Source organism: Plasmodium malariae, assembly GCF_900090045.1.
Source record: "Plasmodium malariae genome assembly, chromosome: 12".
In the NCBI taxonomy this organism is placed as follows: domain Eukaryota; phylum Apicomplexa; class Aconoidasida; order Haemosporida; family Plasmodiidae; genus Plasmodium; species Plasmodium malariae.
In genome coordinates, this window is record NC_041786.1 from 2592118 (window position 1) to 2613880 (window position 21763).

Below are 21763 nucleotides of genomic sequence, written 5' to 3' on the forward strand. Positions count from 1 at the left end.
AATATTTGTTCTTTATACAGAAATAAATAACAAAATACGTTTTACGCACATGTCAATATTGGCCTCATTTTTACTCAAGCATACATAAAATAAGGCACTGATACCTAAGTGTTTGAATATATATATATATATATATATACATATGTGTACATGTTTGTGCGGACACTTCCTCTATTTTTACATAGGATTTTACTGTTCCTTCAAAAAATAATTTTTTTTTTTTTTTTTTTTTCAGTTTAACATAAGACTAAAGTTAGATATGCTCGTAAATAATGATATTAATAAAATGCCTTGGCGTTTTACAACTTATCTAGGTAGTTGTCTAGCTGTGGCATTTCCACTTTAATACCTTTTCTTTCTCTAATATTCATAATAATTTTATGTGAATTTTTATTTGAATCAAAAGGATCATCATAAAGAACTGACCAGTGATCAAAGACACACTGAGGAAAGGCTTGACCAGATGTAGCAGCACGTAAAGCTGATGTGAATCCAAATGATTCTGCAACAGGTAAATGAGCTTGAATTTTTAATAATGGTGTTCCTAATTTTTGATCTTCTGAAATAACAATACCTCTTCTTTTGTTTAGAACACTATAAACACCACTAACTACATCTTGGGGGCAACTAATGTCAACAAGATATATAGGTTCAACAAGTCTTGGATGAGCAGTTAATTCACATGCATATATACACTTTTTACATGCAGGCATAATTTGTCCAGCACCTCTATGAATAGCATCAGCATGCATATGAACATCTAACATTCTATATTCACACCCTCTCATATTTTCTTCACATAAAACTCCTTCTTTTGATGCCCATTGAAAAGCTGCTACACAATGAACTTTAATTTCATTCATATATTGAATACCACTAGTGTTATCTGTTAATAAATTGGGACCTATAGTTTCTGGACCAAAAGCCCATATTTTTAAAGCTAAGTTTTTGTCCCATTGAAAATTACTATGTAAGTAATTTGCTCTTGTCTTAGGGTCATCTTTATCTGATACTTTACCTTTATCAATATCTTCTGGTAATCCTTCAGCCAATGGAAAAGCTTTCATAAATAAACGATTGTGTTTATTTGGTGATTTTCCTAAACAAGTAATTGTAGACTCTTCAGTTACGGTTTCTCTATATGAAACAACCGGGTCAGAAACAATAAAATCGATTTGTGCATATTCGTCTTTTAAATCTTTTAAACAAATTTCTATATGTAATTCACCACAACCTGAAATAATATGTTCTCCTGATTCGTCTGTAGTACATAAAACTAAAGGATCTGATTTGGCTAATTTCTTAAGTCCATCAACTAATTTTGGTAGTTGTTTACTATCTTTTGGTTTCACAGCAACACGTACAACAGGAGAGACACTATATTTCATATCTGCAATATTGTGTGCTTCTTTAAAAGTAGTAATAGTACCTGATTTCACTATATACTGATCAACACCTACTAAACAACAAGTATTACCGCAAGGTACATCTTGAACTTGTTCGGTATATCTACCCATCATTAAAACAGTTCGTTGAATGTTCTTTTCATATAAATCCGTTTTTTCTCCTGGAACGTAATGGGGACCTTGTATTCTTACCTTCTGTCCTGTGGCAACTGTACCTGAGAACACACGACCAAATGCATAAAATCTTCCCTTATCAGATGTTGGTACCATCTTAGAAATATACATCATCAATGGACCATTTGGATCACAATTACGTATAGCATTAGCAACTTCATCATCCATGGGACCTTCATATAAATTTTCTACACGATATTTTTGCGCATCAGCTGGTGAAGGTAAATGCGTAACAATCATTTCTAATAAAGTATCTCCTGCTGGTAACCATAATTGCATAGCTTTCTTTAATAACTGTTTTCCTGTTAATAATTTATCATCCCCTTTTAATTCTACTCCAATGTTCGTTAACATTTTTGAATATTTTTCCTTATCATCATTCATAATGGACTGACACAGATTTAAAATTGGTTCCATAATGAATTGACAAAATCCTCTTTTATATCCTTCTTGCTGATTTTTGGACCATTTTTTCGTTTTTGCATCATAAAAACTGTTACCCCATAAACGTTGCATCATTTTGCTTTTTTCGATACCAAATTTCTTTGCATATATTCTTGAAAAGGTCTCTAAAGTAAAAGCCCATCCTTGTAAACCTGAACCAAAAGAAACTGTTCCTTTTTCAGGATATACTTGAATATCTCCCATTAATTTGTCTGTGTATGTAGAAATAATAACATTTACACTTTCAATTGTTCTTGCGAATGTTTGATAAATATCTTCAACCTCCATCTGCAATTCTAATAAAGCTCTATCCACCTTATTAACATGTAATACTGGTTTAATTCTCTCTCCTAATGCTTGATACAAAACCGTTTCTGTTTGTACACATACACCTTCGATGGTATCGACAACAACTAAAGCACCGTCTGTAACTCTTAAAGCTGCTGTAACTTCAGATGAAAAATCTACATGTCCTGGTGAATCAATTAAGTTGATAAGAAATGGCTTCTTTCCATCTCCATCTTCTAAATCGTGCTCAAAATACATAGATATACCTGTGGACTTAATTGTAATACACCTTTCTTGTTCATCTTGTCTTGTATCTGTAAAACGAGCATCTCCTGCATGTTTGCTAGATATAATACCAGCTTTGGAAACTAAGGAATCTGTTAATGTTGATTTTCCATGATCCACATGTGCTATAACAGACATGTTCCTGATTTGTTTTGTTTTTTCCATGATTTCACGGACCTGATCTACTGTGAAGTTCACCATTTTGTTCTACCTTTCTTTTTAATAAAAAAAAAAAAATAGTTGCACGTTTTTGGAATTTTTGTGTATTCCTTAATTTCTTTGCAAATGCAAAACGGGGAAATGATACACGAATATGTGTATGTATATATATATATATATTACTCAAATTTCATATACTATATATATGCACCTACTACTTATTTATGTGAATGTTTTGTAAAGAGTTTGTATCATAAATATATTTTGCGCAAAAAGTATACACGTACAACAATATACATAAAATATTCCTTTTTTATGTATATATATTGATAAATTATAAAACAAGAACATAAAATTATATCATAAAGCAGTTTATGATACACCATAGTATATATTTATATTTTTTATAAAAGATTCACTATTTTGTTTGGTTTGTTAACAATTTTACAAATTGTTTATTATTCTACATTTTTTTTTTTTTTTTTGAAGAGAATATATAAAAACGATAAATTACTTTATTTTTTTTTAATATGATTAAGCAAAATATTAAATAAAAAATTTTTTTTTCGTTAAAAAGTAAAATGGTGTATATCCATATATGCGCGTATGAATATGTATATATAAATATTTATATATGTATGAAAAGTTTTTTTGTACATTTAATAAAAGATTGAAATGAAAAATATAATAAAATAGTAAAAAAATTGTTCGTCGTACATTTTACTGTTCATGTGTACGTATTAATATGGTTCATATAAATAGCCTTTTGAAAGTATAACATAAATAAAAGTATTAGCTTAAAAATGAAGTTATATGGAGCAGGGTATTTTCTGTTACGTTTTTGAGAGGCGTGTGACAAAATACACGACTACATTATTACTCGTAATATATATCATAAAGCATTTGATTACAAAACTTGGCACCGAAAAGATAATTATATATATATTTATATATAATGAATGTACAATAACAAATATATAAGGTTTTCTGAAATCTTAAAGGTATGGTTATTGATGATATGCACGAAATTGTTTTTACGTTAAATAAAAAGATTGTAATAAATATAACGCTGTGTATATACGTCCTTCTTTACATGAAAATATTCCTAAATTAAAAATGTATACTTCTTCCTTGAGAAAAATGTAAGAACATTTTATAATGCACTACACATAAAATGGGGCATATTACATATTTATATATATATATTTACCATTATACACATACATGTATATATATGTATTTTAGTTAAATTAGCATATATATATAGTAATTTGCCTACACTCAAAGGGTACTTCATTTATATTGTTTAAATAGCTTAAAAGAAATATAAAAATCTGTTACTCAGAAAAAAATAAAATAAAATTTTGAATAGTATACAATATTTCCAATTAATATTATGCAATAATTTATAAACCTCATATAATTTTATTAGTGTAACCTTTTAGGAATAATAAAAAAATAGATAAAAATTATATAATGTTAAATAAATGTTGATAAATTAATATTTAGAAAATTTTTTTATTTTTACTAGCTTATTTTAATAAATATTTTTCATCGATATGTTTCCTATTAATTATATAATAATGTGCAATAGCCCGTTAATAATTCGTATAAGCTTATTTTCTTACATATAAAAAGTATATTATTTAATATTGCAATTAATATTGCAATTAATATTGCAGATTGAATTTAAATAGTCCAATAAGGCAAAAAGAGAAAAAAAAAAAAAAAAAAACTGAAATGAAAACGAAATTGTAGTATACAGCAGAAGATCAGTTTCATAGTTAATTCTAGGTTTTTACTATATTTTTTTTTTTTTTTTAATAACGTTAAACATATTTGAAGCGTAACATTTGCTAGTACATAAGAATTAATATACACATAAATATGTAAATATATATATATGCACATATATATATAAATATTATGGCGTCCTTGGATTTTCACTTTTTGCCTATATATTTTCATCCTTATTTTAACGGCTAATAAATTCATTTTATAATAAAGTTCCAAACAAGAAATATTATATTCCTTTTAACAAAATGAGCTTTAATTTACATATATATATGCATGAATATATTTACGTACTTGTATGTATATGAATTAGGAAATAAGAAATCATCATTTCTTTAAAAATTAAGAGCTATTTTCATATTACTTTTGAAAATATATATTATTTTAAGAACATTTATTTAAAAAGCCCAACTTAGTACTAATTAACGAATACTGTAATGACATGACGTAATGTTGTAAGTTTTATATCAAAACGAAGAAAATCTGACAGTTCCCAATGTAGTGTGTATTTGTTGTATTATGATTGTATATATTTATATGTATATATTCTTTTCACTAATATATATTATGCAATAATATATTCCCCCATCAAATTTGCATTTATTACATTTATATCTTATTTATAAGTATTCATCAGTGAAAATAATAATTTGCATATTCATCAGAAAAGTTTTGTAATCTTAAAGCTTTATATATACATATCACTTATATAACAAAAACGAAATAAAGCAAAAGTGAACGATACTTGTGTATTTAAAAGTATTATATACGTTGTACTTACTATATTGCCTCAGTGAAAAAATACGAAGTTTAAAAATTGTTCTCTTTAGAAGTACTGATTTGTAAAATTTTAGGTGAATTAAAAATAAGTTGGAACAATGCATATTTTTTCACGCATATTTTATGAAATACAGAATATATATATTGAAATGATTTTATACGAATTCAATTAAATTTTTTTTAAAATTAAAAATGTATGTGATACTTAATTTTATTGAATAATACAAAAAAGCCAACTTTAAATTTGAAATAGTATGTATGTTTTATTAAAAATAGCAATATGATGAGTATGTGGATTTAATTTATTTATTTTTTCTTTTTTTTCCATTTCGTTTGTTATTTTGAAATTTTAGACTGAGAAAACAAAAATTATGATATTTTTTATGTAAATGTACTGTCAACCTTCTTAACTTAAGAAAAAATAATATTAAACTTGTGTATATTTAACGCTACGAATGATGTAAATTTACATATATAATCATTGTTATAAATATATTCATGAATTTCTGTTGATGTATGTATATTACCGTAAGTGTATTACGTAAGAATATTACGTAAGTACTTTACACTAAGCATATTGCTGTTAGTATATTGCTTTGTATATGTGCTTAAATTAGAACATTTATGGACGAAAACCTTAAAAATATATTACGCAACAGTATAAATATAAGCATTATATTTTGTTAGTACTGCAGCAGTACCTATAGTATAAAGGGAAATTATATTTTCAACGGGTGTTTAATTAACTGCTTTAAGTTGTTACAGAGAAAAGAAAAAATTTTTCACATTTAGGTGATTTTTTTTCTCAAAAGAGGAAGGAATTGTGCATTGCAGAAATTTTAAATTGTATATATAATACAAAAAATAAAAAGAAAAAAAAAGCCTTAATATATATAGATATATACATGCATTTACATGTATGCGTAAGTACTTGCATACACATAAGAGCAAAAAATGTTCACAACAATAATCGGAGTTCTTGATTTGCGATAAGGTAACTTTGTTGAGGACTAATCAAAAAAAATTCTATAAGATGAAAAAGTTTAACATTTAATGTTAATAAATAATTAGAAATATAGTGAGCTCTTAGCATAAAATATATTTATAAATGAAATGTTTGACAAATTGATTAAATAGCAAAAATATATACATATATACATATGAATAAATACATAAAACAAATATGTAAAATAAATATTCATATAACTAAGAAATAAAGCAAATAACTAACGCATGAAAACACAAGAAAACAAAAATGTTTTCGCTTATTAAGTCAGTTTTTTCTAATTTTCAAGATGAAAAAGATTTAAAAATACTAATTATTGGTGAATGTGATTCAGGTAAGACAAGCTTATTTAATTTAATTAGTAGCTACCATAATAAGAGTAAATATGATATCTTGAACACGGTGTTTTCAAAAAGTGATAATAGCAGTAACTGTGCTCTAGGTTTTAATACAAAAAAAATTATTTTTAATAGAAAAAATTTGAAAATATACGATTTAGAAGGAACAGCAACAAATACTATAAGCATTTATGACTGTTATTATGAGGACACAGATGTCATTTTTTACGTAATTGATGCAAAAATTGAAAAACATATTTTTAAAGCAATTATATATTTAACTTGCTTAGGAAGAAATAGAATTAATGATAAAAAAAAGAATAAAAATGAAAAAAAAGAGGAATTTTTAAGACCCATTATTATATTGGGGAATAAGTCCGAAGATAATTCTTCTTTTTTTTCTGCACCTTGTATATCTAATTATATTAAATCTATTGATATTTATAAGAATGAAAAATTCTGGCAATTTTTTTTATCGAATAATAACACATTTCTAAACTACTATTTAGGTGTATTGTATGAAAAGGTAGTTGACTACTTAATAATAAATAAATTTTCTCTAGACAAATTTTTAGTATTAGGGAAAGAAAAAGACTATAAACGAAGGGAAAAACAAGGGTTGGATAATTCAGAATTGTTAAAAAAATGTAGAAGTTTTATAGAGGATATAAAAAACAATAATAAACATTGTATAACCATAGATGAAGTAGAAAATAATGAATTACTTTGTTATATTTTGAAAAATATTGTTAACGAAAACATAAATTATTATAAATGTATACCAGTGGAAGTATACAATATAAGCGTATTGAAAAATAAGGGAATTTATGAAGTTATTGAAGCAGTTTTTCAAAAGCACTTTAATAGGGATAATCGTACAATTAAAGGGTATACTTATAACAACTTTGATGAAAAGGACACTAATGCAATGAAATTTGTAGACAGACAGATTAGTTTTTATGAGGATACTAATGGGAACTATTATCATTCTGAAAAGGGTGATTGTAATATAATTGTGTCCACTGCATATGGAAAAGATGTTTTAGAGGGTAATATTATTGATACGAAATATAATGATGATAAGTATGACGAAAAAAGTTATGAGAATAACAAAGGGAATGAAACTTATAAAAATTGTCATATGAACATGAATAAAGGAAGAGATAATAGTAATGCATTAGTTTGTCCGTATTTATCAACGAAAAACGTGCCTTATGTACATGGTAGCAATCAGAATTATCTTTTGAATAATAATGAATCACGTAATAGTAGAACGGAGGACACGTTATCAAACACACGAAATAATGCATATATCATGTATGAATATAATACTAATCCTGTTAATTTATTTATTGAACATATTCAACATGTATATTTTGGAAAAGATAGTTGTGAAAGTATTCCTAATATATCAAACTCCTTGAAAGAGAAAAATGCAAAATATGAAAAAAAAAGTAATATTTTAAAAAAGACTCAACAGACAAAACAAATAGATTTAATGAATATGGAGAACAATGAAAGACAAAATGGGACCCATGTAGAGAAACCATCGCTCAAAAGAGCTGACCAGCAGCATCAAGAAAAAGTTGAGGTGAGGCAGGAATATGAGGAAGGCGCATACAAGGAGATGATAATATACGAGCAGAAAGAAACATTTGAGGAAAAGAAAACATTCGAGAATAATGAAACAATTGAGGAAAAAGAAACACATGATAGTACATTATTTTCAATAGAAAAATTTGAACCAGAGAAGAATGAACATAAAGAAGGGAATATTGTGAAAAGCATAAAATGTAAACAAAATAAGGTGGGTACGCAGGAAATAAATGAACATATAGAATATAAAGAAGACGAGGAAAACGAAGTAGGCTTAAACAAAAGGGACAAAGATAAAATTTTACATAAAGAAGCAAATAAGAGTATGGAAGGTACACAAATTATTGAAGAACAGGGGAAAATAAACGAGGAGGAAACATATATAACAAGGTCAAATAATAAAAAGAAAAATGATATAAAAAACGATTTGAACGAACTATGGAGCAGGCACGAAAATGACGTTGAAAATATAGAAGACGAAGAAAGGAAAGTAAAAGAGCATTATGAATATGTAGTTGAAGAGAATGCTTATGAAGAGGCCGAACTTGATGGACACGCACACGGAATGGAAACATATTCAAAAGATAGCTTCCATTATAATGATGTATCATGTGGAGATAATTACAAAAATAATATTAGTTACACAGATTATTCATCAAATGAGGAAAAGATAAAAAAAGGAAAAGATTTATTTCATAAAAAAATGAACCCAAATAATAATATGGACGATAATGGAAATTACATATATAAAAGCAAGATTTACAAAAAAAAATATTCATTAAAAGAAAAAAAAAAAAAAAAAAAAACTTTTGTATAATAAAAAAATCGAAAGCAATTTTGAAGTAAATTCCAGTAATTCATTTGAAAATGTAAGCCTGATGAATGTCATGTGTATAGATTCATTAAATAATACATAGATATAAAAAAAAAAGAAAATTAAACACTTAGAAGTTCTTCGTACATGTATTAAAATATACACACTTTTATTATTACGCACAAGCTTGATATTAATCGAAATTATTCAATTTCTTTTTAATTCCTCCATTTATGTTCTTTCTTCATTTTACAAGGAATCTAAATTTACTCCTCGCCAATTTAATAATAAACTCTATTCACTAATACGTCATTTTTAATGCATACATATATATATATATTATAAATCATTTTCATTTTGTTGCCCATTTTTTACCACTTACTTATATGTGAATATCTTTTCTTTTTTTTTTGTGAACGAAACTATTTCCTAATAATATAATACCTTTTATGTTTATCAACTTAATATGAAAATACTTTTAACAGTCAATTGAAGGTGTATAAATAGGTAGACATATAAACGTATATAAATAAAAAAAAAAAAATAGAAAAAATAATATATATAAAGGAATAATAAAAAAAAAAAAAAAAAAGGATACAAGTTAATAAAGTTAGAAAGGGTTGATACTTACTGAAAGGAAAGATGGAATAATCATTAGGGGAAGGGAGTAGTAGTAGTCTTAAATTGAAACATTTGTTAACTAATACATTTTGCGAACATTACTGATTTTATTACCTCGATACACTTTACACATTTTCTAGAACTATGGATGTCGAAGAACCTAAATAATTATTTATAGAAGCACATCCTAGTTTCATATCAAAATTTTTTAAAACTGTTATTAATGATATAAAAATTCTTGAGCCAGAAACTGCACTAGGATGACCTAAGGATAGGGATCCACCGTTTAAATTGACATTTGATAAATCTAAATTTAAATTATTCATATTAAATATTACATCTAGTGCTGATGATTCATTAATTTCGTAGTAATCTACAAAAGATTTGTTTATTTTCTTCAAGCATTTCGTTATAGAGTGAGATATACTTAAAGGAAAATCAGAAGGATAAACAGAAGCATTATCATATGTTATTATTTCAGCTAAAGGATTCAGTTCAAGTTCATTTATTTTTTTTTCGCTCATTAATATAATAGCGCATGCGCCGTCTGCGAATGGGGCTATATTATAATTTGTTACGATAGAATCACTAGACAAATTACAAATATTGTCAATACTACATTTTTTATATATTTCATCACTGTCGATGATAGTTTTTTCTAATTCTAATTTATTTTTTTTTTTTTGAATTATTAATGGGAAAATTTCTTGTTGAATCAAATTATCACTATAAGCATTAGCTGTTCTTTTGAATGAGTTAATAACATATTCATCTAAATCAACTCTTGGTATTTTAAACTTCTTACAAAATAATTCGAACATATTATCTTTTTTTAATTCCTTACTATTAGTTATGTAATCATACCCATCACTCAAATTAGTGTCATAGAGAATATTATTCCCTAAATTATATTTTGCTGTTCTTAAATTTTTCAAAAAAAATGGGCTCTGTGACATAGATTCCATTGAGCCAACAACACAAACATCTTTTCCTCCTTTGATAAATTCATATCCAACTGTTATGGAATCTAAACCACTACAACATAAATTGCTTACTAGATGCGTTTTCGCGTCTATGTTTATCCCTGTAAAGGTTTTAGCAGTAATGAACGTGGGTGTAAATGTGGCTACGTATACCAACGCAGCACAAGGGCGCAGTAAAAATTTGCCTACTAATCTGCCAAGGATTATACATATATACGTACATATATACGTACATATATACGTACATATATACGTACATACATGCATGCATACATTCATACATACATATATACATAAGTATATATATACATACACATATATGTATGTTTAAATTCATGCGTAACTTACCTGTGGCAACAAGAATTTTCTGAAGGGGCAGTGGTCCGCAACCGCCTGAAAAGGACTGGCCAAAAACTAAACAATCGACCACATTTTTTTCAATTTGACTCCTCTCGAGGGCTTTTAATATAGTGGGAATAGCTATTGCATAGGTTAACAAATGTAGTGAATACGTAAATATAAATATATATATATACATGTACGTGTGCGTAAAAAGTTTTATTGGTTAAAGGAAAAAATGGGCAAATAAAGACGCCCCGCCATTTATATATATTTTAATTTTTCTTTTTTTATATACCTAATTTGTGTACAGGTATTTGTGAAATGCTCCCGCATAAGGCACCTATTGGTGTTCTGGCGTAACCAACAACGTAAACTTTTCTGAGGCTATTCTCTATCATAATTTAATCCATCCGTTCTTATTAACACGTTATATTATGCATTTATATTATTCATATTTCTGTATATTTTATGCTCATGTACATATGTATACAATATTAAAAATTCATATATAAAGATCACTGTTAATCCTACCTTATATGAATTTACAAGTATTGAGGTTCACAATTTTTTTTTTATTATTTACAAGCCATTACAAAACGTAAGAAACATTAAACCCATTCTCAAGTTACGAACACATGGCAAGCAGTTTAGTGATATGTATATATATATATGTACACAAATGTAGAAAAAAAAAAAAAAAATTTCATGCAGTACTTCTTGAAGCGAATCTGTGCTGCACATGTAGAAATCAAACGAAAAAAAAATGTATTGGAAAGATTTAAGAGGGGAAATAAAATATTAAATATGTAATGCTCAAAGCGGAAAGGAATAAAAGGAAAGTAAAATAAATATGCTATAATTTCCTGCAAATATTTTTTGCAGATAAAAAAAAAGAAAAAAATATATTTTAGTACCAGCATCCTGTTGTGCCCTTTTTGAAAAGGATCTCATATAAAAAGCTTAAGTAAAACTTTGAAAGACCTACTATTCTCATAAATTGTGCACATGAAAAACGTATTTTCCGGAGAGATTATTAACAGTTATTGAAAATTATTATGTACGCAAACGGAAAAATAGGTTATAATGGTTGTAGTAAAAGGGAAAAAATAAGGAAAAGGACATAAAAACTTGCAAAATAAAGCAAAATTAGGGTGAAATAAGGCAAAATATGGTATGTTAAAGAAAAATAGGATAAACTGAAACAAGATAAGTTAGGACAAGGCAAGGAAGGGAACACCAAGTCTAATAGTGTAACAAAATATAATACTACAAGGTAAAGAAAAAAGACGAGGTTATAAAATGATCAGAAGCATAGCGCTAAGATGCAAAAATAACACAAAAGTAAACGGGAAATGGAAAATTAGTAGTAATGTAGATTATAAAAGAGTAAAATTCAAATGGGACGATAAATATTTTTCGTTATGTATTTGTGATTTAGTACCAAGTAATAAAAATAATGTAGAAGAATTAGAGATGAAAAATATGAACATAATTAAAGATATAACGAAAACAAAATATGACTTTGTCATATTTGGAATTGGATATTTGGACTCTGATAAAATATTAAAATCTTTTAATAGAGCTGATTTACTTCAAACGAAGAGGATTGATTCGATTCACTCAAATTTAAAAAAAGCTAATGGTCAATATATTTCAATAGTTCAACAATGCCTTCTTTTAAAAATTCCACATTTCTTTTTAGGTAGGGACAGGCTAACTGAATTGACAAGTATCGGTACAGCTATATTTAGCAACCCCAAAGAAATATTTTCATTATTATATTACTTTCTTATTAATAGTGAAAAAAATGGAAAGAATAGTAGTACTACCTCTAGTCAACATAAGAGGGAACTAGAGGACAAGGAATATAATTTACAATTTAATGCCCCCAATTTTTATAACGCATTAATTGTAGAAAATGCTTTATATCTAATATACAATATTCATGCAACCTTGTTAAAAATAGTGAAATCAAAATATTACATACCTCCCCATGGTAGTACCGCCTCTACCTCTACTTCAAATTATACTAACACGAGTAATGGTATAAATAACACAGATGTTAAGAAAAATGTGAAGCAAAGAATATTTTCCTTTTTCAACGAAACAACGTATGACCAAATAAATAACATAAGAAATCAAATTAGAAGAACAGAATTATTTGATGATTACATAATATCTACAGACAAAACAGATATAAACATTTTAATTGTTTGTGACAGTATAAGTGTTGACTATTTTTACAACTACTTACAAAAAAACCTCTATCTATGGCATACCATTAGTCCGTTCTATAATGAATTATTTGCCTTGGAAAAAAAAAACATATATAAATTTGTGTTGTCTTTGTTTTTATTTATAATTGCACCTCTGGCCTGGGCACTTACCTTCCTAATCAGATATTTGTACTATCTATGGGTAGAATATTTTACTAAAGGAAAAGTAATAACTGTTGGAGGAGATTTATTTTTTCAAGATTCTAAACTAGTTCATGCAAATGAGCACACCATAAATTCTGAAGATAATTATGATAAATTCATTAACTCTATAAACAATAACACAACTGAATTTGAGAAGGTAAGCCTGCTAGGTGGTCTACTGCAGTGGTTCAAAAATAAAAGCAGAAATTAGCATTTATGTCCTCCGCTTATGCGAATACGTATATGTATACATATATATATATATATGCTTGGGCGCATGTATATGGGTTTATTTATTTGTACCTTTCCACCTTCTCTTTTTTTAAGCATATTTCTTTCCTAACAATATTTGGTATTATCTTAAAATGATTTGCTCAAACAGCTTTACATATAAATTATGCTTAGCAAACTTAACTTCCTTTCTTTCGTTTTTCTTATTTTTAAAATTAATTTATTTACTTATATGTATACTACTGCTTATTTTATGGCAAATATAGTCTCATGCGTTTATGAGAAGCACAAAAAAAAAAAAAAAAAAATGTATTTATAAAAAATATTAAATAAATATTGTAAAACAAGTTATGGAAAAAAATATTGATAAGACGTAAAACAATCATTTAAAACTTTGCTTCATCGATATAGTGAATTTAAAAAAAAAATAAAAATTTTTACACTACTATGGAGATGTTTTTTTGAAGTAAAAACATTAAACTGCATACCGTTTTGTGAAAATAATTTGATCAAAAATGGTATAAAGTTTTTATTTTATTTTTTCATCACTGTAGTGTGTTATATACAATCAATATTTTATTTATTTGTCTTGGCATATAATTCTTTATTTATGTTTATTTTTACTTTATTTTTTTTAAAAAATAAAAATTTTCTTTTTTCTTTTTTCCTCATTATTTCGTCTCCTTTTTCTTTGGTATTTGTGTTATCCGTGCTCAGTTTTACTTATTTAATACTTTTTTTTTTATTTTTCTTACCTTAATCTTTTATTTTTTTTTCTACATTTGCGTATCTTTCACGCTTAATTTGTTTTTTGTCCTTAACTTCTTCTTCAGATGATATAGATCTTGGTCTTTCTTTTTCTTCACCTTTTAGTCTTTGTTCTTTTTTTTCTGTTTCTTCCTGTTTTTCCCCTTTCGTCCTTCCTCTGAGATCCTGTTTAACTTCATATACTTTTGTCTGTTTTCTTTGTGTTTTTTTTCCATCTTCTTCCTTTATTTCATTAACTTTTTCATCTTTAATTTTTTCTTTACCCCTTTCACCTTTAACTTTTTCACTTTTGACATTTTCTTCTTTTACTTCCCTATGTGATCTTTTTGTTTCATATCTGTTTTCCTTCAACTCATATTTTAAGTTATTTGATTTTTCCACATAATTATCTTTTCGTCTTTTTCTTTGTTCCTCAAATTCTTTATCACTCTCATTCATTACTTCACTTTTGTTTTTTCTTTTATTTCGCTCGTTTTTCACATTATGATTCGGATCAGAACTTTGGTTGGATGTCGAATCATCTGCATGATATTCTTTTTTTCTCTGGTGTGTATGATTATCCGTATTTTCGTCCGTATCAGACGATAATTTCGAATTGTTAGAAATGTTTAACGAATCATTTTTTTCGGTATTTTTCTCTCCACCTCTTCTTTCATCATTATATTTCCTACTTCTATCAGTTAAGCTGCGCCTTCTAGAACTCCCTGATTTGCATTTTTCAGAATCGACACTGTTTTTTTTCCTATAATAATTTTTAATATTATTTAATAATTTTAAAGTTTCTTGACTACTTCGATTATTGTTCATTTTGGAATTTTTTAAATCATGATTATTTTCTTTTCCATGATTTGTAGAATAATTTTCATGTCTTTCTTTCCTTTTCAACATGCCTCGTGTCAAAACGCTACCACTTCTTACAATACTTTCCCTATTATATTTATAACGTCTTACATAACTAACATCTGAATCATCATCACTATAACGTTTTTTACGACATCGTTTATTAGAATTTCTTCTACCTTTTTTATGTGAATTCCTTCGGTTAGCTCTCCCATGTTGGACTCGGTTTATATCCCGTAACCTCGAGTGTCCCCTTTTGTTATCAATGTCATTCGTATGCCTATCATTCGTATGCCTATCATTCGTATGCCTATCATTCGTATGTCTATCATTCGTATGTCTATCATTCGTATGTCTATCATTCGTATGCCTATCATTCGTATGCCTATCATTCGTATGCCTATCATTCGTATGCCTATCATTCGTATGTCTATCATTCGTATGTCTATCATTCGTATGTCTATCATTCGTATGCCTATCATTCGTATGCCTATCATTCGTATGCCTATCATTCGTATGTCTATCATTCGTATGCCTATCATTCGTATATCTGTCATTCATATGCCTGTCATATGAATGTTTATCATGCTTATGCTTTTCTTGCCTGTGGAGTTTATACTTATCACTGTCATACTTATCGCTGTTATAGTGATCATTGTTAACCTTGTTCTTATTCACGTTGTCATTATTCTCGTTACTGCTACTATGATTTTTATTGATATCGTCATTACTGTTCCTCCGTATGCCATTTTTATTTTTTTTAGTTCCTGCTCTAACGTCATGTACATATTTTGCTACGTTAAAATTGCCGGTATTTGGATTCGTGTACTCTTCAAATGACGTCGACGAATCAGATGGACGCGCTGAGCTCACTGTATACGATTTAGAATTAGTTCCATATGAATCTCCTGAAGGAGTTGATTCACTGGAATAGGGTGACCCTATTGGACATGCCGAATCACTTGTATAGGAAATTCCGCTCACATGCGATACGTCTCTTGGACAAGAAGTGTCGGTAGGGGTTTCTGGACATTTCAGTATTTTAATCTTTCGTTTTTTTTTTTTATATTGTTTCCTCTTTGACTTAGACGAATAGCTAGAATAACTGGAATTTGACAAAGAGGAATTTCTTTTTATACTTCTTGATTTATCTCCTTCGCTTGAAATATCCGATGATACTGTGTCCTTCGCATTACTTGATTCTTTCGAATATGATGAAGCGTATTTTTTATCATTTTTGAAATATTTTTCATTTTTTACTCTTTTTTCCTTATTTTCATATTTTGCTAATTTTTTTAATCTGTTTTTACTATTATTAAGCGTTCGTTCTTCCTTTATGCGCTCCTTTTTTTCTTTTACGCCTTCCTCTTTTTCCTTTACATGCTCCTTTTTTGTTTTTATGTGCTCCTTTTTTTCTTTTACATACTCCTTTTCTTCCTTTAGGCTCTCCTTTGCTTCCCTTTCGTCTTCCTTTTTTTCCTTTTTAATTTTCAGAGCCCTTTGAAAATTTTCTAATTGTTTTCTTTTTCTATCATTAAGCATATGAGTATTTTCGTTAGTGTTAATAGTTCGATTTTCACTTATGTTAAACTTTTCTTCTCTTTTTTTTTTTTCATAATATTCATCATATAGTTTATTTCTGTAATTATTAACTAGTTCCTCAACGCCTTCTTTACCTGTATCTCTCAGACTTTCTTCATATAAATGAACTTTTAATTCTATATTTCTTTTATCAGAATGTTCAATGATAGAAAAATCGCAAGTATATTTTTTGTCAACTAGATTATTATTCATTTTTACTTCATTTCTAAATCTTTCATATTCTCTTAAAGTATTCCTAGCATTTCGAATATGTGCCATGTTCGTTTGAACGTATCCATTTGTTCCTGAACCTCTTGGAGTCTTCAACCCAATACCATTATACATTTTGAGACTTCAATCTTTAAACTTTAATCTCTTATGCATAAAAAGGGAGACAGTAAAATCTCTATTTTTAACTCAATGCCCAATGCATACATATATTCATACGTACATAAGCACGTACATATATATATATATAATTTTTTTTTTTTTTTCCTTTAATAGCTTCTTATGTGTGAAAATGGGCTCTACAGTGTTTAAGTGCCTTCAATAAGTATATACATACAAACATTCATACCTTCATGTATATATACATACATACATACATACAAACATACATACCTTCATGCATATATATGCATATATATATATATATATATATATATTAAATTGTTGATTTATTTCCGCACAAGGTAATTGTTTATGCTGTGAGGAGTTCATGCATATTCATATATAATACGTAAATATGCATATATACGATAAGTATTTATCTGCTTGTTCGCTTGCTTTATAGGTGTAATTTTTCGTAAAAACACTCTTGTGTTTTTATTTCTGAATTCAGCAATTTCCGTATTTCTTCCTTCATTAAACTTTTTAGCTTCTTTTTAAGTATATATAAAATGCTATTATTCTTTTTGAGTTATATTTATATTCTTCCTATAATTTCTTTAACATTACAATATTGGAAGTTTGTATGGAAAAAATAAAAAATTATTTATATATTTTTTTTATTTTTTTAAAGAAAAAAAAAAAGAAAAAATGTTTGAAGCAGGTCTGCTTAACTTTGGAATTTAATTAAAAGAAAAAAATAAAAATGTATAAAATAAAATAAAATAAAAAATTAAATTAAATTAAATTAAATTAATTATAAATTAAAAAAAAAAATATATAATAAAAAAAAAAAATAAATAAATACAAAATTAAAATATAAAAAATTAAAAATTAAAAATGAAGAATGAACAACTATGAAAAAGAGTATATGAATATAAACATTTTTAGCAATATCGTATTGTAAGTAGGAAAAATTTGATCGTGCGATTAGAAGAGCAAACTCAAGGCGACACAATTGAGAAACGAATCAAACATTACTAGGATATTAGCTCTTCAATTAAATATATATATATATATATATATATATATATGTATATGTGTACATTCACACGTTACACGCAACTACGTAGTTTATAGATATAATAAAAAAGGGGGACACGATAAAAACAAGGACGCTAGCATTTGTTATTTTTGTTTTTTAAGCATACCCCATTTTACGAGGTGTACTTATGTATGTTCGTACATACCCACGTGTGCAACTGCTTGGGCCATAATACATAAATAGACCTATTTAAAAAAAGTTATTTTTACGGCTCATATGGTGACACTATATTCATTCATTAAAGACACATTTTTTTTTTTTTTGAAAAGGAATTGCAATTATTGGTTATTAAAAAGGAATATAATTCTATGTATCCATAGTAACAAATATCATACACATGTTAATTATTTTGATAGACCTGTAAAGAGACCAACATTAATTGTAAACGAGAAATGTGTGAAGAATATACTTAATGGTTTTCCTTGGATATATTCCAAGGATGTGAAAAATGCAGAAGAATTATTTTTATATAGTCCTTGTTTAGTTAATATAAAAGATGAGTTCAATGAAAACATAGGAATAGGGATATACAATAAAAATTCAACTATTGCATCGCGAATATTAACTAGGAACATAAATGATAATATAAATGAAGAATTTTTTAATTGTAGAATAAAGAGAGCATATAAAAAAAGATTAGAATTATTTCCTAATGATAACTTTTTTAGAGTTGTAAATGCAGAAAGTGATTCGTTACCAGGTATTGTTATTGATAAATTCAATAAGCTTATATGTGTTCAAATAAATGCAAGTGGAATGGATATACTGTCTCATGTTATATTAAAAAGCATTGAAAATGTTTTAACACCAGATGTAATTATTTTAAAGAATGATAATCAAATAAGAAAACTAGAAAAATTACCTCTAAAAAAAGAAGTATATAAAGGTTTATATACATCACCAATAGAAGTTAGAGAAAATGGGTTAACATTTTTTGTGGATATATTGAGAGGACAAAAGACAGGATGGTATTATGATCAAAGATATAATCGTTCAATGCTTATTTCATATTGTAAGAATAAAAATGTATTAGATTTATTTTCATATACAGGCTCCTTTGGTATTACTTTAGCTTATTATGGTGCTAATGAAGTAACCTGTGTTGATTCCTCTTATCTAGCTATTCAAAATGGAATAAAATCAGCTCAATATAATAACGTGTTAGATAAAATAAATTTTGTGCATTCCTGCGTTAAAAAATTCTTTAATGTATGTTTGCATGTTCAGTTAATAACTGCTTTCAGGAAAGGGGAAACTTCGAAAAATGGAAAGAGTTGTCATTTGGTAAGAATAAATCAAGAGAAAAAAAATAATGAAGCAAAGTATTTTCCAAGTGGAAGGGAAGAACAAAATAATGAAGCAAAGTATTTTCCAGGTGGAAGGGAAGAACAAAATAATGAAGCAAAGTATATTCCAGGTGGAAGGGAAGAACAAAGTAATGAAGCAAAGTATATTCCAGGTGGAAGGGAAGAACAAAATAATGAAGCAAAGTATTTTCCAGATGGAAAGGAGGAACAAGTTAATTCAACCAAACATGACATGAACAGTTCAGAAAAATCGAATTATATAAATAAACAGGAATGTGAAAAAGGGGAGCAGAAACTCTTTTCAGATATTGAGAATATATTTATATATGAAAAGAGTAATAGTAATACAACCCATATAGAGGATATAGAAAGCTTACTAATTAAAAACAATAATTATGATTTTTTCAAAAAAAAATATGATGTTATATTAATAGACCCACCTGCACTAGCACGTAACAGTTATTTATTACCATCTGCATTAAAAGTTTACGAAAAACTTTTGTATATTTCATTTAAAATAATGCAAAAACCTGGATATGTCTTTGTGTCAAGTTGCAATAAATTAGTAGGTTATGAGGAATTAATTCTTTGTATAAGAAGATCATTGAATTGGTCCAATTGCGAGGGTACAATAATAGGTGAAGGAAGAATTAGTTCAGATCATCCTATTCATGTTTCATTGCCAGAGACGAAATATTTAACGTCCGTTCTTTTAATGGTTACATAGCTATTTATTTTCATTTATAACGTGTTCTGCGCTGGTATTTTGGTATGTTAGCATCCCAATATGTTGGCATCTTTGTGCTTGTGTGTTGTTTGTATACCTTGTTTACATACACTGTTTGCAAACTTCTTTGCCTGCTTACGTCGATTTTTGTTTATTTTATTATTTGCTTATTTTTGTGTTGTGGCATATTTATTTTTTTTTTTTCAGTGAAAAGATAAGTAAACTACTAATTTTTTTTTAAATATATTAATAAAATAATTAATTTTTGACTAATTTGACTTTTTTTCAAATTTTAGTAACAGTTATTCTATAAAAGTTTATATATTTTAGTACTTCTCCATTTTTTATAGTTATATTCTTTAATATGTTTTATTTTATAAGACTTATATTCTTATGAAGCTTCTATCAAAATATAAAATGAATATTTAAATTTTTATTTATTAAAAATGTATAGCAGTTAAATTCATAACCCTCGCAGTTTTGTTGTAACATTTACATTTTCAGCAAAACGGGAAAATAAAATTATTTAAGCATGCAAAAATTGTTTTTTCGTGTATTCATATTTTAGACCTGTTCAAAATAAAGTACAAAATGCAACGGAGAACTCATTGTCAAATGCAAGAGCAAAGGTAGCAGCGAACATAATAGCAAGGATTACAACAGGTATAATTTTTCTTCGTGTATTTATATATGTGCACACATTTTCAAGCAAAATGGATAAATAAAAAAGCAGAGAATTTAATAAAATAAAAATGCGAGTAATAAATGATTTTCCCTATTGTCCTGTATATATTAATCTACTTATAAATTACTCTTTGTGTAAGGAGTATATTTAAAACCATTAGTATTTCATTAAAAGTTTATAAAATTGTGGAAAAAAAAAAAAAAAAAAAGTATGATTTTGCTTTGTATTTTTTGTTATTACTAAAAAATTTATTTTCCCGTAATTTTACACTAGTGAAAAAAGGAAAAAATTGTGATATTCATATGATTTAAAATTATGTTGCATGAGGATAATAAATCTTTTTTAATTAATTTAAGAAATACTTCCGAGCTTACAAGTTTGCACGTATGCATATATAAATATATATATATATATATATATATATATATATATATATATATATATATATTTATAAGTATTTGTTGTGTTAAAAAAAAAAAAATAATAAATGAATAAACGATCATGAATAATGAGAAATTTATATAATGATCATTGAACTAGTGACCGTGGAAAGTGAGTAAATAATAATTCATGAAAAATTGGTAATGCACAAAATAATGAATAAGCAAAAAAATGCAAAATGGTAAACTGGAAATTCCGACATAAAAATAATATGTCCATGTTCCCAATGCGAGACAGATATAATAGTTTTTATGTAATAATTGTTCTTATTTTTATTCTTTTAATCCATTTATTTGGCGTG

At 26.8% G+C, this 21763-nt stretch overlaps 6 protein-coding genes across 6 annotated transcripts; 3 read left to right on the plus strand and 3 right to left on the minus strand.

Moving 5' to 3' along the window:
• Window positions 1-299: 299 nt before the first annotated feature.
• On the minus strand, window positions 300-2798 carry eEF2 (elongation factor 2, putative; the record flags this gene model as incomplete). The annotated part of the gene is made up of 1 exon (XM_029006894.1): window positions 300-2798. The coding sequence occupies one exon, from the start codon at window positions 2796-2798 to the stop codon at window positions 300-302; it is 2499 nt and encodes an 832-aa protein (XP_028863338.1).
• A 3787-nt stretch (window positions 2799-6585) lies between these two features.
• On the plus strand, window positions 6586-9087 carry PmUG01_12066000 (conserved Plasmodium protein, unknown function; the record flags this gene model as incomplete). Its single annotated transcript, XM_029006895.1, has 1 exon — window positions 6586-9087. The coding sequence occupies one exon, from the start codon at window positions 6586-6588 to the stop codon at window positions 9085-9087; it is 2502 nt and encodes an 833-aa protein (XP_028863339.1).
• A 743-nt stretch (window positions 9088-9830) lies between these two features.
• Window positions 9831-11428, minus strand: PmUG01_12066100 (acetyl-CoA acetyltransferase, putative; the record flags this gene model as incomplete). Its single annotated transcript, XM_029006896.1, has 3 exons — window positions 9831-10789; window positions 11037-11168; window positions 11326-11428. The coding sequence occupies 3 exons, from the start codon at window positions 11426-11428 to the stop codon at window positions 9831-9833; spliced, it is 1194 nt and encodes a 397-aa protein (XP_028863340.1).
• Window positions 11429-12329: 901 nt separating this feature from the next.
• Window positions 12330-13661, plus strand: PmUG01_12066200 (conserved Plasmodium protein, unknown function; the record flags this gene model as incomplete). Its single annotated transcript, XM_029006897.1, has 1 exon — window positions 12330-13661. One exon carries the CDS (start codon window positions 12330-12332, stop codon window positions 13659-13661), a length of 1332 nt encoding a protein of 443 aa, XP_028863341.1.
• A 776-nt stretch (window positions 13662-14437) lies between these two features.
• On the minus strand, window positions 14438-17215 carry PmUG01_12066300 (conserved Plasmodium protein, unknown function; the record flags this gene model as incomplete). Its single annotated transcript, XM_029006898.1, has 1 exon — window positions 14438-17215. One exon carries the CDS (start codon window positions 17213-17215, stop codon window positions 14438-14440), a length of 2778 nt encoding a protein of 925 aa, XP_028863342.1.
• Window positions 17216-18518: 1303 nt separating this feature from the next.
• Window positions 18519-20336, plus strand: PmUG01_12066400 (S-adenosylmethionine-dependent methyltransferase, putative; the record flags this gene model as incomplete). The annotated part of the gene is made up of 1 exon (XM_029006900.1): window positions 18519-20336. One exon carries the CDS (start codon window positions 18519-18521, stop codon window positions 20334-20336), a length of 1818 nt encoding a protein of 605 aa, XP_028863343.1.
• Between the last annotated feature and the right edge of the window lie 1427 nt (window positions 20337-21763).